This window comes from Agelaius tricolor, unplaced genomic scaffold, assembly GCF_023055355.1.
Source record: "Agelaius tricolor isolate 1412-34295 unplaced genomic scaffold, bAgeTri1.0.p SCAF_67, whole genome shotgun sequence".
NCBI lineage: Eukaryota > Metazoa > Chordata > Aves > Passeriformes > Icteridae > Agelaius > Agelaius tricolor.
Genome location: NW_027269327.1, coordinates 1,200,841 through 1,225,565, shown reverse-complemented (window position 1 = coordinate 1,225,565; position 24,725 = coordinate 1,200,841). Strand labels below are relative to the sequence as shown.

Below are 24,725 nucleotides of genomic sequence, written 5' to 3'. Positions count from 1 at the left end.
GAATATTCCCATGAGGTTTTACCAATAGCCTGCTGAAAAGTGTATTTTTAAACACCCATTTGATGTCTAAAGAGCCATTTTTGTTCATTGTGGGTAGGAGAAACAGTGAAGTGAGGTTGTGAAGAGATGTGGTTCACTGGCATGATAGCAGCTGCATGTTTGTGCAAACCCCACCTGGTGAGGAGGTCTGTGCATGTTTCTGTAGGGAGGCCCCAGCACCTTTTCCTCTGAAAAGGTGATGCAGATGTTTGTGCGTCCTTCGTCCTGATCTGATTCCTTCCCTTTTGTTCTTCTCTGAAGTTCTTTTCTTTTAACTTTTCTGCAGCGACCCACATCTTGATAGGAACACTTTGCCTAAGAAGGGACTCAGGTATTGGTGTTTCCACGTGGTTTAACATCTTCTGTGGTGGCTTTGGAGTTTGCTTTGTGTTTCTGTTGTGGCTGGTGGTGATGGTCGCAGTTTGCAAGAGGTGGCAACAATGCTCTTCCTTTTTTCCTTCCTTTTTTCCTTCCTTTTTTCCTTCCTTTTTTCCTTCCTTTTTTCCTTCCTTTTTTCCTTCCTTTTTTCCTTCCTTTTTTCCTTCCTTTTTTCCTTCCTTTTTTCCTTCCTTTTTTCCTTCCTTTTTTCCTTCCTTTTTTCCTTCCTTTTTTCCTTCCTTTTCTCCTTCCTTTTCTCCTTCCTTTTCTCCTTCCTTTTCTCCTTCCTTTTCTCCTTCCTTTTTTCTTCCCTTCTTCTTCCCTTCTTCTTCCTTTCTTCTTCCTTGTTTCTTTTTTCTTCCTTTTTTTCCCTTTTTTCTTCCTTTTCCCTTTCTTCTCCCTTTCTTCTCCCTTTCTTCTCCCTTTCTTCCTCCCTTTCTTCCTCCCTTTCTTCCTCCCTTTCTTCCTCCCTTTCTTCCTCCCTTTCTTCCTCCCTTTCTTCTCCCTTTCTTCTCCCTTTCTTCCTCCCTTTCTTCCTCCCTTTTTCTTCCCTTTTTTTTCCTTTTTTCTTGCTTTCTTCTTCCTTTCTTCTTCCTTCTTTCTTGCTTTCTTTCAATCCTCAAAGAAAGCCATTGACAACTGAGCTTTTTTCATCCAGTGGCCTCACTGCTTGAGCAAGAACTGTGGCTTTTGCTGGCCTAATTGCTGGAAAGCATCTCAAACCATCCCTGGGCTTGATTTAAAAACAGTAATGTTGTTGTTTCTGTGCCTATTACATGGAATGACCTGAAATAGTTTTTTTAACTTTGAGAACCTTGTGTTGTGATATAAATAGAAAAGATTTACAAGATAACACCAAAACTTTCAGGATGAAATTGGACATATTAAATTTTTTTAAAAATTGCATCATAATACCTTAATCTATATCTTATAATTTATAATCTATGTAATCTATACCTTATTCTCTACTCTCATAGAAAATAACAAAAAAAATCATCAAATGAACTTTGAGCTGTTGTCTTCTCACATATTTTGTACATCTGTGAGGTAGTGATTTTTATAACATACTTTTTTTTCCCATTGATACAAGCAATTCTAACCAGAATTACTATTAGCTATGCTAATGAAATGCTTTACATGTTAGAGAATTTACAGAAGGTATCTCTGACAATTAAGAAAATTCAGATTCTGAATTGCTTAATGCAGCGTCTGGGATCACTGCCTCGAAACTGCAGCTGTGATTTTTTCTGTGCTGTGCATCTTGTTCTTCAGAGCAGCCTTGTCCCATGAAGCTGAGTACTAAAGCCTTTCTTAAAATGGCAATTTGTTTTAATGTTTCTATGGTCAACTGTGTCTCTAATAAATACTCTTTTCTAAGATCAAAACATTTGAGTGCTGAAGAGGTAGGTATTAATGCTGACAATAAAAATAAATCTGTAGTGTGTTAAGGTAACATGACTGTTTAAAGCCCCTTTCTAAATAAACTGATTTATATGCAAAGTTTAAGAGATGCAGATTGTCAGGGATTGCTGCTGAAGTGTTGAGGCATAAGCAGAAGAATGAATGCATTTTTTGAAAGCAGATTGACTTTTAAAATTCTTGCAGTGTTCCCATTGATTTAAAATAATCTTAATAAGTGATATCTTACTGTAGGGCATTTACTTGAAGGGAATCAAATTAATTAAATAGATAATATCAGCAAATAATAGGCTGTAAGTTTTTGGAAGGAGAGCTAGGGAACTCATAAATATTTGTCCAAAGGCAATGGCATAGCCCAAGACAGACACTGAATTCCATCAGCAGAGAAGTGTTTCCATGAAGCTCTGGCTGGTGGTACCTGTGCCCTATCACGTAGCTCACAGAACACCTGTCCTAACATACCTATTTTTCACACATAGACACAATAAATGAAACCTAAGCTGAAGCCAGGGGTTTTTTTGCCACTGGTGTTGGCATAGACCATGTTTCTGCTATTTTCTTTGCCTTCAGAAAAGGCTAAACATAGTCTCCTTTATGATGTTTCAGTGCTGTTGGTTTTGAACTAAATGGGATACACCTCCACAGACCTTATATGGATGTCTGGAATATGAAATACTGGGTCACAGCTTGTTTAAAAAAATCCTGATAATGGCTTTGTTGACTTGAATTTGGTTATAATATCACCAAGAGTCAGCTAAGGTTACTGATGTACCAAAGTATTTAAATAGTGTTAGAATTTTGGCATAACTTAGGGAAAGGTTTTCAAAGTTACAGTTTTATTTCTAAATCACATGATGTAGCACACACTACGTTTTATCCTACAGTGCTACACAGCACAACTTCTACCTGTAACTTTTGGTTCACTCTGCTTTGATTACACCTGAAGCCATTGGAATGAAGTTTGTGGTTTGGTCTTTCCCCCTACCAAACAGAGGCAAAATGAATTAGGAACATGTTGGAAGAGCTTGGAGCAGCTCCTTAATTCAGAATTCTATTTGGTTTAGATTACTTAATCCTTTAATTTCATACGAGGATTCTTCCTTTTTTCTTTCTCTCTCTCTCCCACCCCAAGCCTTGTGACATTTCATGGTTGGTTTTTTTTTTTGGTTGTCTTTTTTTTTTAACAAAAAAGTCAGATAAATACTAAAGTTCATGGTGAAAAACCTGTTTGTTTTTGCAGGTACACTCCATCCTCCCAGCTCCGTAGTCAAGAGGATGCGAAGGAATGGCTCCGGTCCCATTCAGCAGGAGGCCTGCAGGATACTGCTGCCAATTCTCCATTTTCATCTGGATCCAGCATAACATCACCCTCTGGAACCAGATTTAACTTCTCACAGCTTGGTGAATAATTATCTGTTTGAATAATCACAGCAATGCATTGTGTGTCCTGAAAGCAGCATGTTGCACAAGATAATTTTCTTTCAGCAGCTCCAAGGCCCACATTGAACCTGTGGAAGCACTCTCACTGAAATGAGTGTGACTAATTAGCATTATTATCTCCTATGCCCAAAGGTGCCATTCTTGCAGTAACTTTGATTCTCTGGGACTAATCAGATTCTTTAATATAAACTGTGAGGTTTATAAAATGTTCAGTAGAGCTGTTCGTTGATATCACCCATTGGGGTGCTTAGAGGACATATGATGTTGCCTGCAGATGTTGCAACATCTATAATCCTCTAAAATCCAAGCATTTTACATACTGTGTGTGCCAGTCTCATCAGTTTGGTGTTTTATCTTTGTCTTTTTCAAATGACTCGTTGGAAAACTGCAGAAAGCTCAGTCAAGCAGTATATAAAAATCAGGGGAGTTTCAAGTCAGAAAAACTGCCATTCCTTCACCTAATGTCTTTGATAAACACATTTTAAATTAAGGAAACAATAAATGCTGATTGGCAGGATCCATGAAGCATTGCAGGTTCTAGTTGACTGTATCAGCAGTTGAAATAACCTGATTTAAAGTGCTAGCGGTGCTCATCTCTGTTGGGCTGCTTAAATATGACTTTGTTGCTTTGCAGTTTCTTCAGGTTTGTAAATTTCATCTTGAAGTAACTTTTGGAAAGAAAATACCTATTTGTTTATGACTTTCAAAAGCCCCTCCATAATAATTAATATTATTGTTTAAAATAAATATATTGTTTACAGTAACTAATTTATAGATAATAATTATGTGCAAAATGGTTAAGCTTGCACTTGTGAACTTCTTATGGGAATTTGGAGCAGATTGCACAGTCACTTATTTCTAGTGTCATTTTGAGTTGCAGTAATGACATTCTAGAGCCTTTCCTTGAGTGTTCTGGAAAGAAACACATTCAATAAGTGGCTTTAAATAAACTGACACTTAGCAAAATTTCAGCTGAATATACACACAGCATGGCTGCATTTCCAACAGCTAGCAAACTGTCAGGAAAATTCATGAAATTAAAAAAAAAATAACCAAAAAGTTATTGTCATAAGTCCAGAAACTTAACTCTCTATGTACAGTGTTGGAGATTATTTGTATTAGCTTCAAATAATGGCCACAAACTGCAATGAACACCAAAAAAAAAAAAAAGAAAATATGTTTTCCTATGTTTTTAAGATGAGAGCTTAGAGATATTGTAGTTAAGAAAGGTCATTGTATCTAATTTAAGAGCAAATTATGAATTATCCTGTTTTCTACAATAGTCTGTATCAGTTGGTGGTCTATATAGAAACAGGCAAGGACAGCACACCAAGAGGAACCAGATGAGCAATGATTTTGTTCTCTCTTTTTCCCCACAAATGAACTAATTCTTAGTAAATAGCAGGCATAATTTTAGCACAAAAGCTCTTTTGAGAAATGTGAGATTACAGTACTTTTGTACTCTAAACACTGGCTGGAAGAATATTGGCTTTTAAGGCAAAATTAGTAATTTACAGTTGTCAGGATGTCATAGCTGAAAGTTCTGAACTGTACAGCTATTAGGAAACTAGAGCTCTTTATATTTGTGACTAAAATACATAGAAAAATGTCATTTTCTTAGAACTTGAAGGCTTTGAAGAAAGTAAGTCCTGCTCTATAGAAACAAAATACTACAATTTTTGTGGAAGAACAGTTCCAAATTAAATAATTAATTAATTCATTAACTAATTAATGAATTAGTTTATGACCAGATAATTTTCTTTCATTCTCCCATGCCTGGGAGGTGTTAGTGAGGTGACTCAGCTTGTTTGTGGAATTACGGACACATGGACATTATGGACACACAGACAGTTTTTAAAATGACCTTATTTGACTTGAGTTTTCACATCCACTAGCCTTGTTTGCATACCCCTTACTGGAAAACCAATGGTGCCTGGACAAAAATTTGTGTCTTAAAGTGGAGGGCGGGGGGGAAGCACCTTTGCTGGTGGAGGATGACAGAGAACAGGAGAGGCCGTGTTGGTGGCACTAAGGGTGTGTGTGGTGTTTGTGAGGGTCCCCAGGACGAGGGAAGAGATGAGAATTTTACTCCCATGTTCTCAGAAGGTTGATTTATTATTTTATGACACTATATTATATTAAAGAATGCTATACTAAAACTATACTAAAGAAAGAGAAAGCATACATCAGAAGGTTTAACAAAAATGAATAATAAAAGCTCGTGACTGACTCAGAAAGTCTGACACAGCTGGACTGTGGTTGGCCATTAATTAAAAACAATTCACATGTTTGGCTAAACAATCTCCAGCCCACATTCCAGAGCAGGCAAAAGATGGAGAAGCTGAGACTTCTCATCCTCCCAGGAGAAGAAATCCTGGCGATGGGATTTCTTAGATAGCGTGACAGTGACTATGTGTTGCTATGATATTTTCTGAAATATCCCTTCCCAGGATTTTTCTCCTGAGAAGCCGAGAGGCCTCAGGAACAAAATGTAAACGATAATTGTCTGCTGCTGGGGAATGCAACAGGTGCATCTAAGACAGAGTAGAAATTCTCCAGAGTAGAAATCCATTTTGATTTAAGTGAAATGTACGTCTTTGAGTTGAGTCTATAATTTGAAAACATAGCTATTTAGCCTGACTGCAAAAGCCTAAGCTCAGAGAAACTGCTTCAGTGAAAGACAGAGATAAGGGAGAGAGAGGCAAAGAGTGATAAAGAGGGACAGAGACTGCTGTAAGAGCAGGTCAACCTGACCTAGAAATTATTTCTGATAAAGAAGAACTAGCAGCAAATGTCATGCAGAATTAGTAAAAATGAATATGTATGAAACTATTGTAAAATTGTATGTATATGTATTTAAGAAGAAGATAAAAAAACACCTGACATCCCCAAAAGTACACATGTCCTTTAAAGACAGTAATCTCCACATGCGTCCAGCGCTGTAATAAACATACCGGCTTTACAACTTTCACAAAGTTGTACAGTTTTGTTTATCTCTGCAAAACACATCTGTGATTGGTCTCATCTGGTTGTTTCTAATTAATGGCCAACTACAGTCCAGCTGTCTCAGACTGTCTGGTCAGTCACAAGATCCCTTTCCCTTCCCCTTCCCCTTCCCCTTCCAACCTTCCCTTAGCCTTCCCTTTCCTTTCCTGAACCTTTCCTTTCCCCTTTCCTTTCCCCTTTCCTTTCCCGCCTTCTGATGAAATCCTTTCTTCTATTCTTTTAGTATAGCTTTAATATATCATTCTCTTTTAATATAATATATATCATAAAATAATAAAATCAACCTTCTGAAACACGGGGTCAAGATTCATCAAGACTCTCGTTTCTTCCCACATTGGGACTGCCCGCAAACCGCCGCAGCAACGCGTGTGTTTGTTGCTTGCTTTGCAGCGAGCCCCACGAGCGCGGCGCAGATGAGCCTGTCCAACCCCAGCATGCTGCGCACGCACAGCCTGTCCAACGCCGACGGCCCCTACGAGCCCTACGGCGACACGCGCCTCCGCAACAGCTCCGTGTCCCTGGACGACAAGAGCCGCACCATGAGCCGCTCCGGCTCCTTCCGCGACGGCTTCGAGGAGGGTCAGTGCGGGCCCGCGGGGCTGGGCGTGCTCACGGGGGCCGGGGTTTGGCTGCTTCTTCTGCCTCTGCCGAGGTCGCGGTTGAGGCGCTACAGACGGTGCTCCGTGTTCGCACTCAGGGTGTTTATTGTTTCTTGTCTGTGTTACAAGTCGTTGTCAGGACCCAGGATATTGCTCTGGCTGCCCTGGGTGATTCCAGACCTTGGCAAAGAGCTCAAAAATCTTGGCATGGAGTCAAAGACACCTTTGCCTTCCATTTTAGCCCACGGAGAAAATTGCCAACTTTGTGTGAGGAGATACAAGCCACAAGGGTTTGAGTAGAATGATAGTGAATTTGTCACAGGGTGGAAAAGTAGAATTTTGGGGTTTTAGAATGAGGGTTCAAGAGGCAAGATGGAGGAATCTGGGCGTGTCCTGTCCTTCTCCTTCTTCTTGTCCTCCATCGTCTGCTGTGATGGTGGCACTTCTGGATTGGTTTAGGGTAGAGACAGACTGTCTAACAGAGGTGATGGGTATTGGGAAATTATTGTAAATAAAGTAAACATGGTTCTTAGTATAAAAAGCCAACACCACCCCAAGGGCAGGGACTGTGCCACAGCCCAACCTGCTGGACAGATCTCAGCAGGTCAGAGAAGGAATGTCATAGAAAAGAAAATAAACAGCCTTGAAAAACAAAACCAACTAATCTCGACTTCTTCAGTCACAAGGCTAAGAAAAAAAAGACTTTTTAATACCTTGGGGTCACCTCAACCACAGAAACCCGAAAGTTGAGTTCTGCAGTGTTCTACTAACAAGCTACAAAATGGCTATCTATCTTTCTGTACAATGTCTTTTAAGGCTAACCTGTCCAATTAAGAAATGACACCTAAATTATTTTCACTCTTAACCCAGTGACTAATCACTCAAAGTCTGCAATGTGGAATTTTCTGTGCAATTACAAAATACCACCCAAACCCAGGAAGAGGAAGGAATAAGAAGGTAAAGAAGAAGCATCAGCCTCTGCCCTAAAACTTCCATTTTACTTTATATATATATATTACCATATTCTAAAACCCCAAACTCTATGTTTTCCCACCCTGTGATATTACACACTTCCAATCAACTACACACCTGTAATCCCAGTGCTATCAATCAATTTTTGAAGCCTTTTCCATGGCCTCAGGTCAAATACAGTGCTCTCCTGGGAGTCAGTCTGTCAGCACAGAAAGTCTAAAATGCTCAGTGTCCAGAACACAGAGGGTGGCCTTTGCACGGGAACTGGGCACTTCTCTGTTCAAACACAGCTTTCTCAGTGTGGAGCTCTCAGTGGTAGCTAAAACCATAGTCCTGTTTGTGGCTGTTCTGATTGTAGAATCAGAGTGTTGGAAGAGACCCACTGGGATCCTCAAATCCAACTCCTGGCCCTGCCCAGGGCACCCCAACAATCACCCCATGTGCCTGAGAGCGTTGTCCAAACACTTCTTAAACTCTGCCAGCCTTGCTGCTGTGACTGCTTCCCTGGGGAGCCTGTTCAGTGCCCAGTCACCCTTTGGGTGAGGAGCCTTTTCCTGATATCCAACCTGAACCTCCCTGACACAACTTCAGGACATTCCCTTGGGTCCTGTCACTGGTCACAGAGACAGATGTGAATGATGACAGAGAGAATGATGTTTTTTCAGTGATTGTGTTGGTCTGACACAGGAAATAAGTGTTTTACCTAGACCTTGACTGTTCAAGAAATGGCTTAAACATATCCTGTGCTTAATTTTTTGTGCTCTCAGAACGACTATTTCAAGCTTAGAGTCAGCACATCAGTGTTTCTTCACTAGGGGTATTCTGAACTTGCACTTCCACATTTCTGCTTATAGTATAGATAAGTGATATCAGTTGGACTGTTTCTATCCCAGTAATTTTTCCAGTATTTAAACTGTACTCAAATAGCCTTTGCTTTTCATTTCTGCTGAATGTCCTGGCTTGATACAACAGATATTCCAAAGGGCATTGAGTAGTTCTTTGAAACATCTAGGCTTGTCTATTTAGTGCTGCATCATCTTTTCAAATATGTAACCACACCTGATAAAAAGAACCCATGTAAATATAGTAAGAAAAAGCATTTACCTAGAAAGGAATGTTTAGTTTGGTTGCTCCTGATCAGGCATCCTTGCAGCTGTAGGAGGAGCAGCTGTGAGCACACATTGAAATCCTCAAGCATTGCACTTTGAAAAGTCAAGCATGGAGGGCTTCATAGGAAACATTTTCAACGTTAACCCTTTGAGTCTTAAATCTCCTTTCTGGCAAGGGTTGGGAGGATCTTGATGGCACTTCACAGGCCACACAAGCCTTAGATGGCTCTTTCCTGTGCTTCTGGAGACCTGCTCTTACTCAGCACTGTTAATACCAGTGCCCCATGGTTGTTGCTCCCCAAGAACCAGGCCTGCATGGGAGCCACACTTCAGTGCTTGCAGAAACCTTTGAGAGCTGCAAAGTGTCTTCCTGGAGATTCTGGCTATCCCATCATGGTTTTTTGCCATTGGAGAAGGTAGAGAATATGTATTGGATATGTCTCTGGAAAGATTAATTAATTAATTGGTTATTGAATTTAGTCAGTCTAACTTCAGTACATTTTATTGTATTTTAGAGGTCTGTGGCTAAGGATTTTTATTAGGGGTTGAAAATTATTATAATAGTGCTACAGAGCTAAAAGCTGGGTCATTGCAGGAATTAACCTTTGTTTGCTCTCAGAAAGCTGAATGATCAGAAACAGTCAAAGGCTGCCAGATGCCCAGTCAGTCAGTATAATCTGGGAAGGAATTTGAGTCTCTGTATCTGTGTTACACTTCAGTGATTTACCAGAAGAGCTACTGCAGCAAAATTTGCTTGGGTTTTACTGAAGACAACCTCCAAAAAATTGTAGCCTTAGTCTTTTAACTGTGCTCAAGATTGCAGCAAGTCCATTTTGGCACATTGGAGGTTAAACTCTCTCGTGTAGTTCAGAAGTTCTTGTCCAGCAGAGAGCCTGGTTTGGATAAACATTCAATAAGTATTGCCTGTTTGAAGACAAACCATTAAAAAAAAAATAAGAAAAGGAAAATCTGAAAAGACTTAGGTGAAATGTTCTATGAAGTGCTTTTTATTAATTTGAAAAAAGTAATAAAAATGAAGTCCAAGAAATATCCACTAAGTAATGGACTTGAAAGTGGTTGGAAAATACCACTTTTGTATCTGAGGAACTAATTTGACCCTACAAGGGACATGCTGAAGATCCCTTTCAGAGTTTCCTCAATTTTTCACACCTAAAAGGATAATAATATTTTACCATATGGATTGAATGTGTAGGTGTAGTCTCTGTATTTTTGTCTTCAGGAGAAAGGCCTTCCCTCATTTCCCTGGCTTACTACTAAGAGAAGGCTTACTACTAAGCTAACCTGCTTATAGCTCCTGCTTATTTCTCAGGGTCTAAGTGGTTAAGTGTTTCTGAATATAGCAGAGGTTTGCCTTCACCCTGAGAGAATAGATTTTAAAGTATTAGAGAAATTTAAATTTGTGGTTAATGAACAAATTGATTTTATACAATCATCCAGTGTCAATGAAGCAAATCCAGGTCTTAAATGAAGCTTACCAACCTACTTCTTAATTATTTCCTAGCACATAGTATTACAAGGCATTTGTTTCTCATTAACCTCAAAGCAGGGCCAGGATTTATTCTTTCAAGCCTTTTCTTCTCTTGTCTCTGGGTATGAAGTACAGTCATGTTCTCTCACAGCACAGCAGGTAGGTGGGGAGGTTGCTCAGCCTTGCAGTAACTCTTGTGACAGACAGGGCCAGCAGGAGCAGCCTCCAAACTCACCAGAACCTCCTGGGGAAAAAACACAGCATAAAAACTGAGTGCTCTCCTGGCTCTCCAGTTTCCCCACTTTTCCAGCCAACAGTCTTCCCCAGGAGCTGGGCTGCCACTGGCTCCACCCTGATACTTCAGCCTCCAAGAGAAAAGCAAAGTTAAATTCTTTATCGTTGGAATATAAATGGTTATTCCTTTTTGTGCTACAGTTTTTCTTTCTGCTCTCTGGGCAGATGATCACAGCTAGAGCCTCTCTTTTCTAGCATTAAAAATGATACATGCTTGCCTTTGCATTTACAGTTCTTTAAAATAATAGCTCCAAGACTAATTTGGGTTTGTGGGCTGCATGCAGTTGCATGCTGGCTGCAAGAAACAGGAATTGCATCAGGAGCATAACTGCCTTCAGGCTCCTAATTAAATAGCCTTCAAGTAGCCATCTGCAGATCCTTTAAAAAGAAATTGCACAAGTATATTAACTCCTCAGTTGTCCTTAAAATGAGAAATCCGAAATTATGTGCACGTTCAAATGGTGCACATGAGTCACCATTCCTGTGTCTATGTGGTCCTTAGGGACATGGTTTACTGATGGCCTTGGCAGTGCTGGCCTAATCTTAGAGGTCTTTTCCAACCCAAATAAATCTATGATTCTATGTGATGCTGGTGTTTCACAAGGCAGGAGTAGGATTCCCGGAGTTATATGTTCTTTCCCCTTTTCTTTCTTATTTTGCATCTTCTCTCCTGTATTAAAGTCCCAATGTGATCTTAAAAATTCCAGCTGATGCTAACTCTGTGTTGTGTCTGACCAAGTCCATGATAAAGTTTCTGTTTCCTCTCTGGCCAGTTGGTAGGGCTCTTTTTTGGTTATATATCTATTAGGAAAAAAATTCAACAAGGAAGAACATAGGGAAGCAGACCAGAAAATATATTATATTCCCTCTCTGAATTGCACATTTGTGGCCTTGTGCAATATTGCCTCACTTTGGGCTTTCCATCTTAAAAATCTTAAGGGGAAAATGCAAGTAAAGAAAAGGGAGAAGGAGATCTTAAGCACAGAACATCTGTGATATAAAGTTAAAGTAGAAGTCTTCAGTGTGGAAAGTGATGGTTGAAGCAATGTGTATTGAATTTTTGTTTGTTATGAAGAGATTGGTCATCCATTCCTTCTGTTAGCACAATGGCATGGAGGCATTCAAGGAACTTACTAATTCAGTTGCAGGTCTAAAACAGCTGCAAAGAATTATATTTCTGAACTCAAGAGAATTTTTCATTGCAGACAAAATGTGTCAGTGGATTCAGTAGCAGTTAAGGGAGTTAATGGTAGACAGGTCACAGCAGCCAAAATAATGGTCTGACTTCAGTTTCCACCCCTGGAATTTCCCTCTCTGCTGATTCCCAGAAGGTGCAAAGATGTACCTGGGGAATAATCACTGTGTATCTGTCTCCTCTTTTCATTCTTTTCAGCAAACATGGGCTGTGGTTGCAGCCAGGGCTGGAGCACACCATTAGACAGAGCCTGGCTCTGACTCACACCACTTATTTTATGTTCTTAGTGCAGGATAGTCCTTAATGTGTAACTAGAAAGATCATTTTAATTGAAAATATGATTACCCAGAGAAAGCAAATGGATGTGAGGGGTTTTTTTCACTTTCTTGTGGGTTCTCTAAATTATCTTAAATTCCTTCAGAAGCCGACTTAGACCTTGTTTACTTCTCTTTCCAGTATTGCCTTAGGATATAATGTCAGTGGGAAAGCAGAACCCATTTAGTACAAATGTAGAATTGCTCTAGGTAATTAAAGCAAAATGGCAGCTTTTCTAAACTTTTTTTTTTTTTTTTTTTTTTTTGCTGGAGGACTTAGGAGAAAGAAAAAATGATTTTATGCTATTTCATATGATTTGTGTTCAGTTATCTGAATTTTGAATGAAAGTTTCAGTTCAGTACTATTTGTTTCTAAAACTAAAAATAAGAGGAAAGTAATTTTGCATGTTTCAGTCACAGAAAGAATAGCTTCAGGTACTTTTTTCAATATGTAATAAAGAATGAAATAATGCTATATTTGTATGTAAATCCTGATGTAACAGACATCAGGATGTCAACAACCTTGAGAATCACAGAATAGTTGGGGTTGGAAGGAACCTCTGAAGATCATCTAGGTCATCAGTGTATATGTATGTCCTTTATTGAATTTAAATGCAAAAATTGCTTGAAACTAATCCTTTTCCAGAAAGTCTTGTAGCTGTGTTTTCACTGTTAATTTTTTATGAGAGAACAAACTTTGCCTTGTTAAAAAAATGTCCTTGCTTTAAAGAAACACCAAGAAACCCTGCAGGGAAAAGGAACATTGGGCTCATTGATGCACTGATGCAGCTCCCTTAAGTCAGCAGAAGGAAGACACAGCTGCATTTAGAGGAGAATTCACAGCCCCAGAATTAGACAATGTTTTTTTTTTCCTTGGGTCCTCCACATCTTCTCTTGGAGCATCTGGTTACACACTGGAGCTGGGTGTTGTGGTTTCCTCAGGACATTCCCATCTTGGTCTGTTGCTTAAAAAAAACCAACAAACCTCAGTCTCACCTAAAACTAAAGAAAAAATACTTAGATTTAATTTTGTAATCTCTTCTGCATTTCTTGGGGTTTTTTTAGTCTTGAGTAAGCCCTTTTGCAAGAATTTTAATATAAACTATCCAGAGAAATATTTATCTCTGAACAGACCTTCATCAAAACTTTTGTAAAGTTTTGGCCACACCTAATTTTCCCAAAAAAACAAGTATTATGAGAATTTTGAAACAGCTTTTGGTAAAGCTTGCCATCCAAGGTTATGGATTGTATCAGCTGGCAATGCATGCTTCAAACCATACATTATTGGTACAATAATATAATTAAGTTTATGATGGATGGTGAAATTTGTGAAAGTATTTCTACAGCAGATTGGTTGTTTACAGGGGATGATTTATGATGATTCCACCCTGTGGTTAGTGTACTTAAATTCATTGTGTTTATTTTCTTTCTTTTAGTGCATGGTTCTTCTCTCTCTTTGGTGTCCAGTACATCATCTATTTATTCCACAGTGAGTAGAATGAAATGAAGTGTGTATTTATTCATCAAAATTATTGAATTGGCTGGTCTTGCTGTGCTAGTTTTGCCATTCAAGGAGCAGGAAAAAAGCAGTTTTCATTTGACTGTGTTCTGAATGCTAGCTAGGAAACGAATGTTTATGTTCTTGAAGATGCCTGTGGATATTTAGCACATTAAACACAGACTTCAATGGCCTAAAAGCAGCCACTGATTTTTTGAGTCTGTGTTTTATGCCATGCTAAGTAGGTTTTGCTACAAAGCACCTTAGTAGATATGAGGAGATTTTAACTTTGTTACTTACAGCATCCCAAAATTTGCTAAATAAAGTCATCCCATCCTTATAATAATGATTTACTACTAAAGAAGTTCACTTTTCAATGCACAAATATTAATGATTCTAAAAAAAAGGTAATTTAGTCACTGTGCCAGTAACATTTTCTCCACAAGTATGTATTCATTTTGGTTATCTGATCCTAAAATAAGGCTTGCTGGAGTTTGAAAATAGCAGGGGAGCACTCAGAGCTTCAGGTTCCTGTGCTTGCTGCAATAGTGTGTTTGGATGGGTGTAATTTTCCTGGTGGCTGGAAGTGGGCATGTTTTCTTAGAAACAGTGGAGTGTGTGACTTCCTACCCCATGCTTGTCCTTAGCTGATAGCTGTGGTTAGAAACAGGCCATAGCAGCCACACTTCTGTCATGCTGACCACAGTGGATGCTCAGAGCATCCACTTGGCATCCTCAGAGCTGGCTGTGTGTGCCCACTTTTTCACTGCCACAGTGCCTTGGCAGCACCCAAATGGGAGGAATTTTTAATTTTTTATTTTCTTTTTCACATCACTTTAGAATGCAAAAATGCGACCTCCTTCCCATGGAGAGCTGAGTGTAGGATGAAGGGAATTGCCCAGGATCAGCCAAGTTCTGTGGCAGTCCTGGTTCCTCAGAGCCTCCTGCAGTCCCTTGTGGACAGAGCCAGGACTTCTCACTCTTCCATGACTGACATCAGAGGTGCACTGGTCAGCAGGCTGAGGTGGAGCCCAAATTCCTTCCTGCAGAAGGAAGTACCTCCAGCAGCCTATTTTCTTTTTCCTTGAGAGTAAATAAATTAGGAGACTAAATTAGACTGAATATGGATGAGGGAATCCAAAATAGGGAGTTCATATTAGAATTCTTGAAATACAAAAAGATAATTTCCATAAATGTGGAGTTCATATTAGAATTCTTGAAATACAAAAAGATAATTTGCATCAATGTGTCAGGCTGGTTATGTTGCAATATCCTCACATAATTCCTTTTATTTTACAGCCTGAAGAGAAGTGCCAGTCAGAGGTAAGAGCACATCCTCTTTGACAAGCAGAAGTGCCACTGTGCATTCTCTGTGCTGCTGTTTTATTTCTCCTTGCTGTGATGCACTGAAGTGCTCTCTTGAAACCCTCAGATTCGCAAGCTGCGGAGAGAATTGGATGCATCCCAAGAAAAAGTGTCAGCTCTGACAACTCAGCTGACTGCTAATGTGAGTACAGCTCTGAGGGCAAACATTAACCTGGAATGCATCTAATGCAACAATTACCACCCAGGTCCTTGAAGTGACAAAAAGATTTCATGTATATAACATTCAGTTTGTATTACTGATGTGTTTAAAGAAATAACTGTGTGCATGTGTGGGACATGTCCAAAAATAGCATCCTCTGCCCTACTAAATTATATAAATTATCTTACACTTTTCTTTAAAAACTGAGTTATAATAATAAGAATTTGGCTTTGTAGCTGTCTAAGCCATCTTAAGGTCCTGAGAAGATCATTGAGGACAGGGTCTTTTTTTAAAAAACAGTGTCTTGCTTTGACATTTGGGTAGGATGAGATACAGATAAAGATTTTAATTGGTAGGAATAAAAGTTAATAGAAACTTGGACTGAAATTCACTATGTTTTTCTGTTGCATAAAGATGTGGCATGATAAATAATACTGGCATAAGGGGCTTTGGAAACTGATTTAAAGTTAAGCCTGAAGAACTGAGGTACCTGATTTTTTGTCAGTGTAGACAATGCTTCTGCTTGTTCCTTTCTGGAATTTGAGGGATAAGTAATTTAAGACACTCAGGGAAAGAAAAATACTTGGAATCCAGGAGGTGTTGAGGCAATACTGTATGACCCTGAACAAGTTTATTTGTGTGTTCTGTGCTGCAGTCACAGATAGCAGGAGTCTGCAACACAGAAGCTTGCAAGGAAAATAAGCAATTCTAGAGTAAATAAGCTGGAGATGAATAGCAGATCAGATCATCCTGACATCCTGGTTTATGGGAATGAATAAACATCAGAACTTGTGCTGCTTGAAGGGGATTTCCCTGTCCATCAGCTCTGGGAACTGGGGGAGTGCAAAGCTTGGGACAGGAAAGGACAGGTTCACCTGAGCAGCATCACAGGAAAGATTCAAGGGGAAATCTGTGCTGTCCACTCCAGGCACCACAGTGCTTCATCCAGCTTGAAAATGGGGCCAGAAAACTAAGAACACAGTTACTACAGGGAAGTCAAATAAAAGGGCTTTGGCTGAATGAAACCACTTAGTTACTGTCCCAAGAGGAAAAGAAAACAGTTTCAACATCTTTCAAGAGTTAAATCTTATATTTGCCTTTCAAATACAAAGGGGATGGATACAGGAATTGTTTTTTTTCCCCCAGAAGATTCTTTTACTTGTGGGAAAGCAGGGCCAGATTTTCTTGCATAGGTTTTTAATGATGTTGTTAAATAACCCAGCTTGTGTCCTTCAAACAAAGACCTTGTCAGCTGAGCAGCTCATTTGGCTCTGCTGTGGCTTTATTGCATTCTCCTTCCCACAGTTCAGGGTCACTGGGCTGGTGCTCAGCACAGGCTGCTCACTGCCTGGCCCAGCTGCTCTTCATCTGCCCAAGAATTTCTATGTGGTTACTACCACTCTCTTTGTGGAGAACAGATTTTAGTGTACACTCCTGTATGTTTTTGTTTAGATTGGGGTCATTTGGGTTTTTGTGGGTTTTTCTTGTGGGCTTTTCTCAAAAAAAAAAAACCAAAAACCCCCAAAATAACAAAGCATATAATTTATTATTTTGATAATATTCCATTTTTGCTTAGTTCACTTTGCTAAAATCTTACAGTGTTTTATTCATGCTATTTAAACTTCTTAGACTTGAGCCTACCCCTGACCTTCCTGATCTGTCCATAAATTGGCAACAGAGATGTTGCTATAACTGTCCCACTATTAAATTTCGGTCTTTAGCCACTTCTTTCCAGAGAACATCCTTTTTCCATGTAAAGGGCAGGGTCTGTTCCCAAAAAGATTGAGACTAATAAATGCTGTTAGTTAAGACACTTGGACATTTCCTTTAAAAGGCAGTTAAAACTTTGACAATTTAAATGAATCTCTTCAGTTAACAGGTTTTTTCCTGAATTTCCTTGCATAGACATTGCAGTTGTTGATGCTTCTCAAGCTATCAAGGGCATGAATTTGAAAACATTTTGCTCCCGCTATAGAAAATGGAGATTACATTTTTTTTCTTAGCTCACTGAATGATTTCAAGATAGGAATAATTGCAAGATCCAGTTTTGAAAGAGCAACTGGTTTTTTAAGGCTCAGGTCAAAGCATTAAGGGTTTGTATCTGTTACTAATCCATGCACTCCTGTTTGCCCATTTATTTTTTGCTTTTGAAAAGTGTTGCTGAGGATCCCTGAATATCAGCTTTGTTGTTCCCTGTTCATCCTCCCCAACAGAAGCTGTGCACTCTGTGTTTTTAAAATAAATATTTAGATTTTCCTACGTGTGTAGTGTTAGGTTTTGAATTACTTTTTGCCATTTTCTCACAGTCTCAGCTCTGCTTATTTTCATAGGGGCTGATGGGAATGAGAGCTGCACATCCCCATGTTATTGTACTGCTCATGTTTGTTTTCTTTGTGAATGTGAGAACAGTTATTTAGGATAAGTCAACTGTGTGCTGCTGCTGAATGAGTCTGTGAAAGGTTTTGCTATTCAGTATTTTTTAGGTGAGAAAATATCTTTTTCTGCTTGGAAAGATTTCACCATTTGACTTGTCATTGTGCATGTAGAATTATTTTTAATAGATAAACGAAGCTATTTTTTTAATGGTTAGTGTAGATTATTATGGCTAATGAGACAAATACATATTGAAATACACCTGTGATCAGTTATGTATGCATATGAATACCTAGAAAACAGTGCCATGTCATGGCTGTAGAAATACAGTTTCTTACATTCTTTTCCATCTTCCCAATCTACTTTTCCTTCCTTTTGTTTCTCAGTCATTTTCAATTCCTAGCTGATGTCTTTCATGTAATGGACACTGTGTTCTCCATGCTTCTTGGGAGAAGAATGTAGAATCTTTTTCTCAGGAAGCACATTTTTTTTTTCTTTCCTTGGGAAAAGAAAAGAGGGTAATTGGCCAAGCAGCAGGAATTTGGGATGATATGTAGCAAGCTGACCTTGGCTGGAAGCAAGGTGCACTCAAACAGGGGAGAAGTCTTGGAGTTAGATGCAGGTGCATCATCTAACAAAGCATCTGCTCTCCTGGTGGGATAAACACAGGGAGAACCTCCACCCCTGTGACTGCCAACATCTTTTTGCCTTAATTATCCACAAAGGAAAGTACTGATTTAGTTGGAGGGAAATTTCTGCCTTACTCTTCTCTATACGAAAACTTGATTTATGTTTTATTGTTGGCAAGCATTTCCATAATGTGTGCTCTATTCATTTGGCCTTTTCTAGGCAGTGTTGTTTTCTCTGCACCATTTACACAACAAACAATGCCATGCACTGGGTGGACTGATTAAATACCTGCAGAAATACTCCTTTTTGGGGGAAGAGAACTGACTCCTCCCGTGTGGTTTGATTTCAGGCTCACCTGGTGGCAGCGTTTGAGCAGAGCCTGGGGAACATGACAATCCGACTGCAGAGCCTGACCATGACAGCAGAGCAAAAGGCAAGCTTCAAAAGCATTTGGAAGTCTTCATTTCTGTTCCCAGCATTGTTGCCCATGCTCCTTCTGTAGTTGTGTGGGGGAAAAAGTCACAAACATAAGTCAATTTGACTTAGCTCCCTCATTTGTGGTGACAGAGTAAAATGCAAAATATAATTTGTATAAAACACTAATTTTCTGCACTGGGATTTTTTGGCAACTGATCAGGTTATTCCTATTGATTGTTGCATATTTCTGTAATATATTTCATCCCAATGCATCCATAAATGGGCATGTTTGAAAGAAACACCAAGAAGAATACTCACAAGACTGGCAGCATTGTGTTTTTGGACAGTATGCTTGAATAGACATTATTTCTGCATTACAGAATACATGCATTTTTTTTGGTATCATAATACCTAAGCTGTTTTGCACCCTATTGAGGGTGTGCTTCCCCAGGTATCCCAAACCTGATTTTCACCTCCTTGTACATATGTATTCCATAAAGTCACTATGAACTATCAAAACTTAGATGGAAAAGCAGCTTCTTTGGTGTTCTTCTCCTGTGTACTATCCTATGGTTTTTTCCCTTATTCAAGGACTCAGAACTGAATGAGTTAAGGAAGACAATTGAACTCCTGAAGAAACAAAATGCTGCTGCTCAGGCTGCCATCAATGGAGTGATCAACACACCTGAGCTGAACTGCAAAGGTGAGAGACAAGCACCACATACAGAGACTCCAGGGCTCTCCAGTGAGACCTCAGTCCTCTGGGTAACAGCTGATGTAACCATCAGGGTTGCTCAGAGACCAGAGTAACCCACTTATTTACACTGTGATAAATTGCTGAAGGAAAAGTTTGAAGCATCTCCGATTTTAATCTTGTCACAAGAAACAAGGATTTGAAATCCACAATCCATCCATTGGGATAAGGGCTTGCCGGAGTGCTGGTTTCCCAAAATGTATCTTCAGAATTGCATTATTAATGCCATTCATCCCATTTCCTAGCTAATTTTGACACTGTCTGCATTGATACCCAGGTCCTGGAAAAGTTTGAAGCATCTCCGATTTTAATCTCGTCACAAGAAACAAGGATTTGAAATCCACAATCCATCCATTGGGATAAGGGCTTGCCAGAGTGCTGGTTTCCCAAAATGTATCTTCAGAATTGCATTTTTAATGCCATTCATCACATTTCCTAGCTAATTTTGACACTGCCTGCATTGATACCCAGGTCCTGGAAAAGTTTGAAGCATCTCCGATTTTAATCTCCTCACAAGAAACAAGGATTTGAAATCTGCAATCCATCCATTAGGATAAGGGCTTGCCAGAGTGCTGGTTTCCCAAAATGTATCTTCAGAATTGCATTTTTAATGCCATTCATCACATTTCCTAGCTAATTTTGACACTGCCTGCATTGATATCCAGGTCCCGGAGCTGCCCAGCCCGCGGACCTGCGGATCCGGAGGCAGCACTCCTCAGACAGTGTCTCCAGCATCAACAGTGCCACCAGCCACTCCAGCGTGGGCAGCAACATCGACAGTGACTCCAAGAAAAAGAAGAGGAAGAACTGGGTGAGTATGTTGTAGGAGACTCTGTGAGGTTTTTGTGAAATTGTCAGGACATGCATGGTGTGACCGTGTTCACAGGGGTCCCAGAATGAGGGAAGAGATGAGGATCTGACTCCGTGTTTCAGAAGGCTGATTTATTGTTTTATGATCTATATTATATTAAAACTATACTAAAAGAATAGGAGAAAGGATTTCATCAGAAGGCCAGCTAAGAATAGAAAAGGAATTATAACAAAGGCTTGTGACTGACCGAGACAGTCCAAGCCAGCTGACTGTGTTTGGCCATTAATTACAAACAACCACATGAGCCCAATCCCAGATGCACCTGTTGCATTCCACAGCAGCAGATAACCACTGGTTACATTTTGTTCCTGAGGCCTCTCAGCTTCTCAGGAGGAAAAATCCCAAGGAAAGGATTTTTCATAAAAGATGTCTGGTGAAATGCAGCTCCTTCCTGCCTCGTGCAGCAGGTTAGCACAAGGACTGTGCACTCCTTAAATCGTGGGTAAACTCTCCTGTGAAGGCTTAACTGAGTTGTAAGTGATGTCCTTGTGCTGACTCTGCATAGGATTGAATTTTAGCTTGACAGCTGTCAAAGATCAGGTCTGGCTAATAGGGTGTCCAGTCCCTTTAGGAAAATGTGACATCTGTCATTAAAGGAAAACAAGCTCACAAGAGAAGATCATTCTTGTGGGTTTTCTTCTGTTTTTACCTCGTAGCGCTTTCTTATAAGTGAACATATTAAACAGTTTAAGAACTCTTTGTCCAGAATTAACTTGGACTGCTAAGAATAATATAAAAAATACTGATCTTTGAAAATTTTTCATGATGGACATCTCTTTTGGAAGTTTTTGCATTACTTACCTGTCCTTTCCCGTTTTTCCCTCTTTGCTCATCATGTACTATGTACAAGGTACCCTGTACTGGAGGAAAGGTACATTATCTTCAACTCCATTTTCAATTAGACCATAACTTCCTTAGTGACCTAGTCTGATTGTAGTTTGGACTGAAGTCCCTAGATCCTTTATTGTAGTCAGTACAACAATCCACCCCTTTCTTCCCACTGAATTTAAATCTCCCTGTATCTCTTGGGTGTACAGATAAATCTGTAGAGATGCAAAATGTGGTTAGAGCTGCTAAAAGCTATTTGCTCAGTATTCTCTCAGAAATGTTGATGAAACTCCTGAACTGTAAGAAAGAGCTTCCTGAACAAGTTCTTATTTTTATTTCTCTCTTATCTCAGAGGTTTCATTGCGGTATCTCTTGGTATTGCCAGCTGCTTCATAAAAGAAGCATTTCCACTCTGCCCCTTAAATAATTGGTAGAATGGAAATAGCATCTTGTCCAAATCCTTCTTGTACTGCAAGTTAGTATATAGACAAAGTAAATTGCTGAAACTTTTAAATTTCTAGCAATCCTTAGTTTGTGACACAAAACTTTTGTAGTCATTAAGTCTTGGTTAAGATAAACACTTTTTAAAATTCTTGTTTAGCTTCTATTTTTTGTTACCGTAACCTGGTGGATATGGTCTTACATCATGCCCACATTTCTCACTCATCAGATAACTATTTTTGAAGAAGATTAAGGGAACATTTTTTTATTATAAAGGTTAATAAATAAAGTTTTCATGAAGTAGAAGAAACAGGACAGTATTTTTATGTTGTTATTAAAAATGAGTGCATCATTGCTGTGAAATGAAGATTGGAAATTAAAACACTGCAACAAAGAATATGGGAGTTGAATCTGATTCACACATTCTTTATTCCACCAGTGCTGAAGAAGTTCTCAGCCAAGGTCTTTGTGTTCTATGTAGAAGCAATGCAGATGTCCATTCAGAGCTGAAACATCAGAGTTTCTACATTTCTCATTGTAGGAGTCTTTGTCTAGCTTAAAAAAACTGGTTTTAGCTCATATTAAGCCAGCCTGTGTACGTATGCAATTTTTACAGTGGCATTAAAAGGTGTACATGGAGTATCCTGAGTGGGAGGGGAGCCATGGGGATCATCAAGTCCAGACCTTGATTCCATGGGGGTTTAACTTTTAGGGCTCCCTAAAAGTGGAACTATATATCTGAGAACATTGTCCAATTGCTTCTTGAGCACTAACTTTTGAATTGTAGCTTTGGGGTCACAGCAGTTTATAATGACTTGAATATTAATTCTTTTTGGAAAATGCCAGTCACATTACTAAAGGTTATTTTAGTTGCAGTTTTTTCACGTGGTGAAATACCTGTTCCTGCAAGGAAAAATACATTATTAACTTGGCTCTTAGCCAAAGCACTCTGCCTGAGCTAAGTAGAAAATGTAATTTAAATAGTTAAAGAGTTTGGATCTGGTGTCTTCCTCAGGTAATGTAAAACAATGGCTGTATGTGGTTTGAGACACCTGGTCTTGGAAAATACAGGGTTCTGGTTTTAAAGTAACTGTTTGTCTTTGTTAATCATTGGTCGTGTTTGTCTCAGAAATCCAAAACTTCCCTTATCAGTGGCTTTATCTGTTAAAACATGTCTTTTTTCCTTCCCCCACTTCCTTTTGCTTGCACTTCTTCCGGCAGGTCAATGAGGTAAGGAGGACCTTCTTTAAACTCGGCAGCTAACCCCCCATTGACACCACTAACCCTTCCAGCACCATTAACCTGGCCTGGGCCCTGTGCCAGCACAGCTGCAAGCTGTCACCGTGCTGCTGGAAAGCTTGTTGCACTCAACAGAGTTTGCTGTCATATAGCTCTTAAAAAATAGGAAGCATCCATAGCCACTCCTATTGACCTTATTAATCTGATAAAATAGTTAAGGAAAAAAAAGCTTCTTTTTTTTTTTATTTTTCACCCATGTTACTGTGTATGTGAGTATGGCTGTAGCATCTGAAGTATCTGCATGTTGAGAGTTTCTTCTCTGTGGCTTTTTTTGCCTGGTTTCACTCTTAATGATGGACGTGCTGCTGTGGTCTTTTGGTTTTTTTCCAGTTACGCAGCTCCTTCAAGCAAGCTTTTGGGAAAAAGAAATCTCCCAAGTCAGCATCTTCTCATTCAGACATTGAGGAGATGACTGATTCTTCCTTACCTTCCTCACCAAAGCTACCACACCACAACACCACTGTTTCAACACCACTGCTGAGAGCTTCCCATTCCAATTCCCTGTAAGTGATTTTTGTAATTTTTAGACAGAAAACGGCATGAAAGGCATCTTGCTGCATTGGTAGAGGAAAGGCAGAGGACAGAAATGCTGAATTCATGTATTCAGAGATTTAAAGATGCATGAGCTGACTCCCAACCCAGTACCTTTCCATTAGTGTCCAGGAAGCCAAAAATCATTGTGTCAGTACCGAAGTGTAAATATTTCATTGGTTGCTGTCTCAGCAGAATGTACTGAGTATCAAGAATATTTATAACCAGGGTGACCTTGAGGTGCCAAATTAATTTGATCTCTTGCTGTTAATTAAACAAACCAGGTCAAATCTGGGATTTTGTCTCTCATCTAAACACAGCACACATTGTATTCATCTGCTGTGATAAGTTCCCAATTCTATTGACAAATATAGATAAAGGAAGGGAATTCAAACACTGTGGGTTAGTGATACAGATGAACTCATCTAACTGCTTGTGCCTGGTGGATGGAAATTATCCACTCGTCTTTCCTTCTGTAGCTTCCCAGCCACCTGTGCCTGGTCCTTTCCATGGCCACCTGTGAAATAAAGTTTAACAATTCCCTTGCCAGGCTGTTTTCAGTCTGAACTCACATTTTAGAATGTACGTGGAAAATTTAGTGAAACAGCTTTTATGTTAATTTCATCAGTAGCTTTGTCACTTGAGCAGGATAAATAAATACAGAAAGCTGTAACAGGCAGTATTGTGAAACCTGTAATTAGCAGACAGCCTCCTGACCTTGGGAGGTCGTGCAGAGCTTCCAGCCTGATTCCAGAACAAATGCATTGGAGTAGTTCCCCTCCACTTGTTTTCACATGAAGAAGTGAAAACAATAGCAATAGTTTCCAGCTGTATAACAGTGATGAAATGTCAGTAGCAGAAGATAATCCCCCATGATTTTTGTTTCAAAGCTTCTTCTGTCTCTTGAGCCTAGCTCAGTGTGTTTCTGGTGACTACAGCAAGTTGTGCCTTACAGCTCTCAGGCCAGAAAATTGTCAAATGATGATCCCATCTGTCATCAGCCAAAATGCTGTGTGGGTACATCTCACCTTGCTATGGAAGCCAAAAGGATAAACACGAACAAAGAGTAAATATGTGAACTGGGGAAAGGATAGAGCTCAAGTAAAACTGGTGTGTCTTGGCTTACTGGCTTTTTGGTGGGCAAAACATCTCTCATGAAACTGATTTAGGGAGAGACATGTTAAAATTGCCCTTATAACGTGCAGCTGTGTGGTTGATCTTTATACAGATACACTTACAAATGTGCTGAAATGTTGTTACTCACTCAGGTTTGGTTGTTTTGGTTTTTTTTTTTTGTGGGTGGA

At 39.5% G+C, this 24,725-nt stretch overlaps 1 protein-coding gene across 8 annotated transcripts in view; it reads left to right on the top strand.

Moving 5' to 3' along the window:
* NAV2 (neuron navigator 2) overlaps nucleotides 1-24,725 on the top strand; it is a 388,804-nt gene that overhangs the window by 347,118 nt on the left and 16,961 nt on the right. For 6 of the 8 annotated variants that reach the window (XM_071417131.1, XM_071417129.1, XM_071417130.1 and 3 more), the window contains 10 exons: nucleotides 326-370; nucleotides 3,077-3,237; nucleotides 6,673-6,861; nucleotides 13,691-13,743; nucleotides 15,052-15,075; nucleotides 15,185-15,259; nucleotides 18,630-18,713; nucleotides 19,289-19,400; nucleotides 20,117-20,262; nucleotides 23,221-23,393. In XM_071417131.1, coding sequence (XP_071273232.1) covers nucleotides 326-370; nucleotides 3,077-3,237; nucleotides 6,673-6,861; nucleotides 13,691-13,743; nucleotides 15,052-15,075; nucleotides 15,185-15,259; nucleotides 18,630-18,713; nucleotides 19,289-19,400; nucleotides 20,117-20,262; nucleotides 23,221-23,393 — 1,062 coding nt within the window. The remainder of the gene's footprint in view (nucleotides 1-325; nucleotides 371-3,076; nucleotides 3,238-6,672; nucleotides 6,862-13,690; nucleotides 13,744-15,051; nucleotides 15,076-15,184; nucleotides 15,260-18,629; nucleotides 18,714-19,288; nucleotides 19,401-20,116; nucleotides 20,263-23,220; nucleotides 23,394-24,725) is intronic. The other 2 variants (XM_071417127.1, XM_071417126.1) reach the window with 1 other exon arrangement.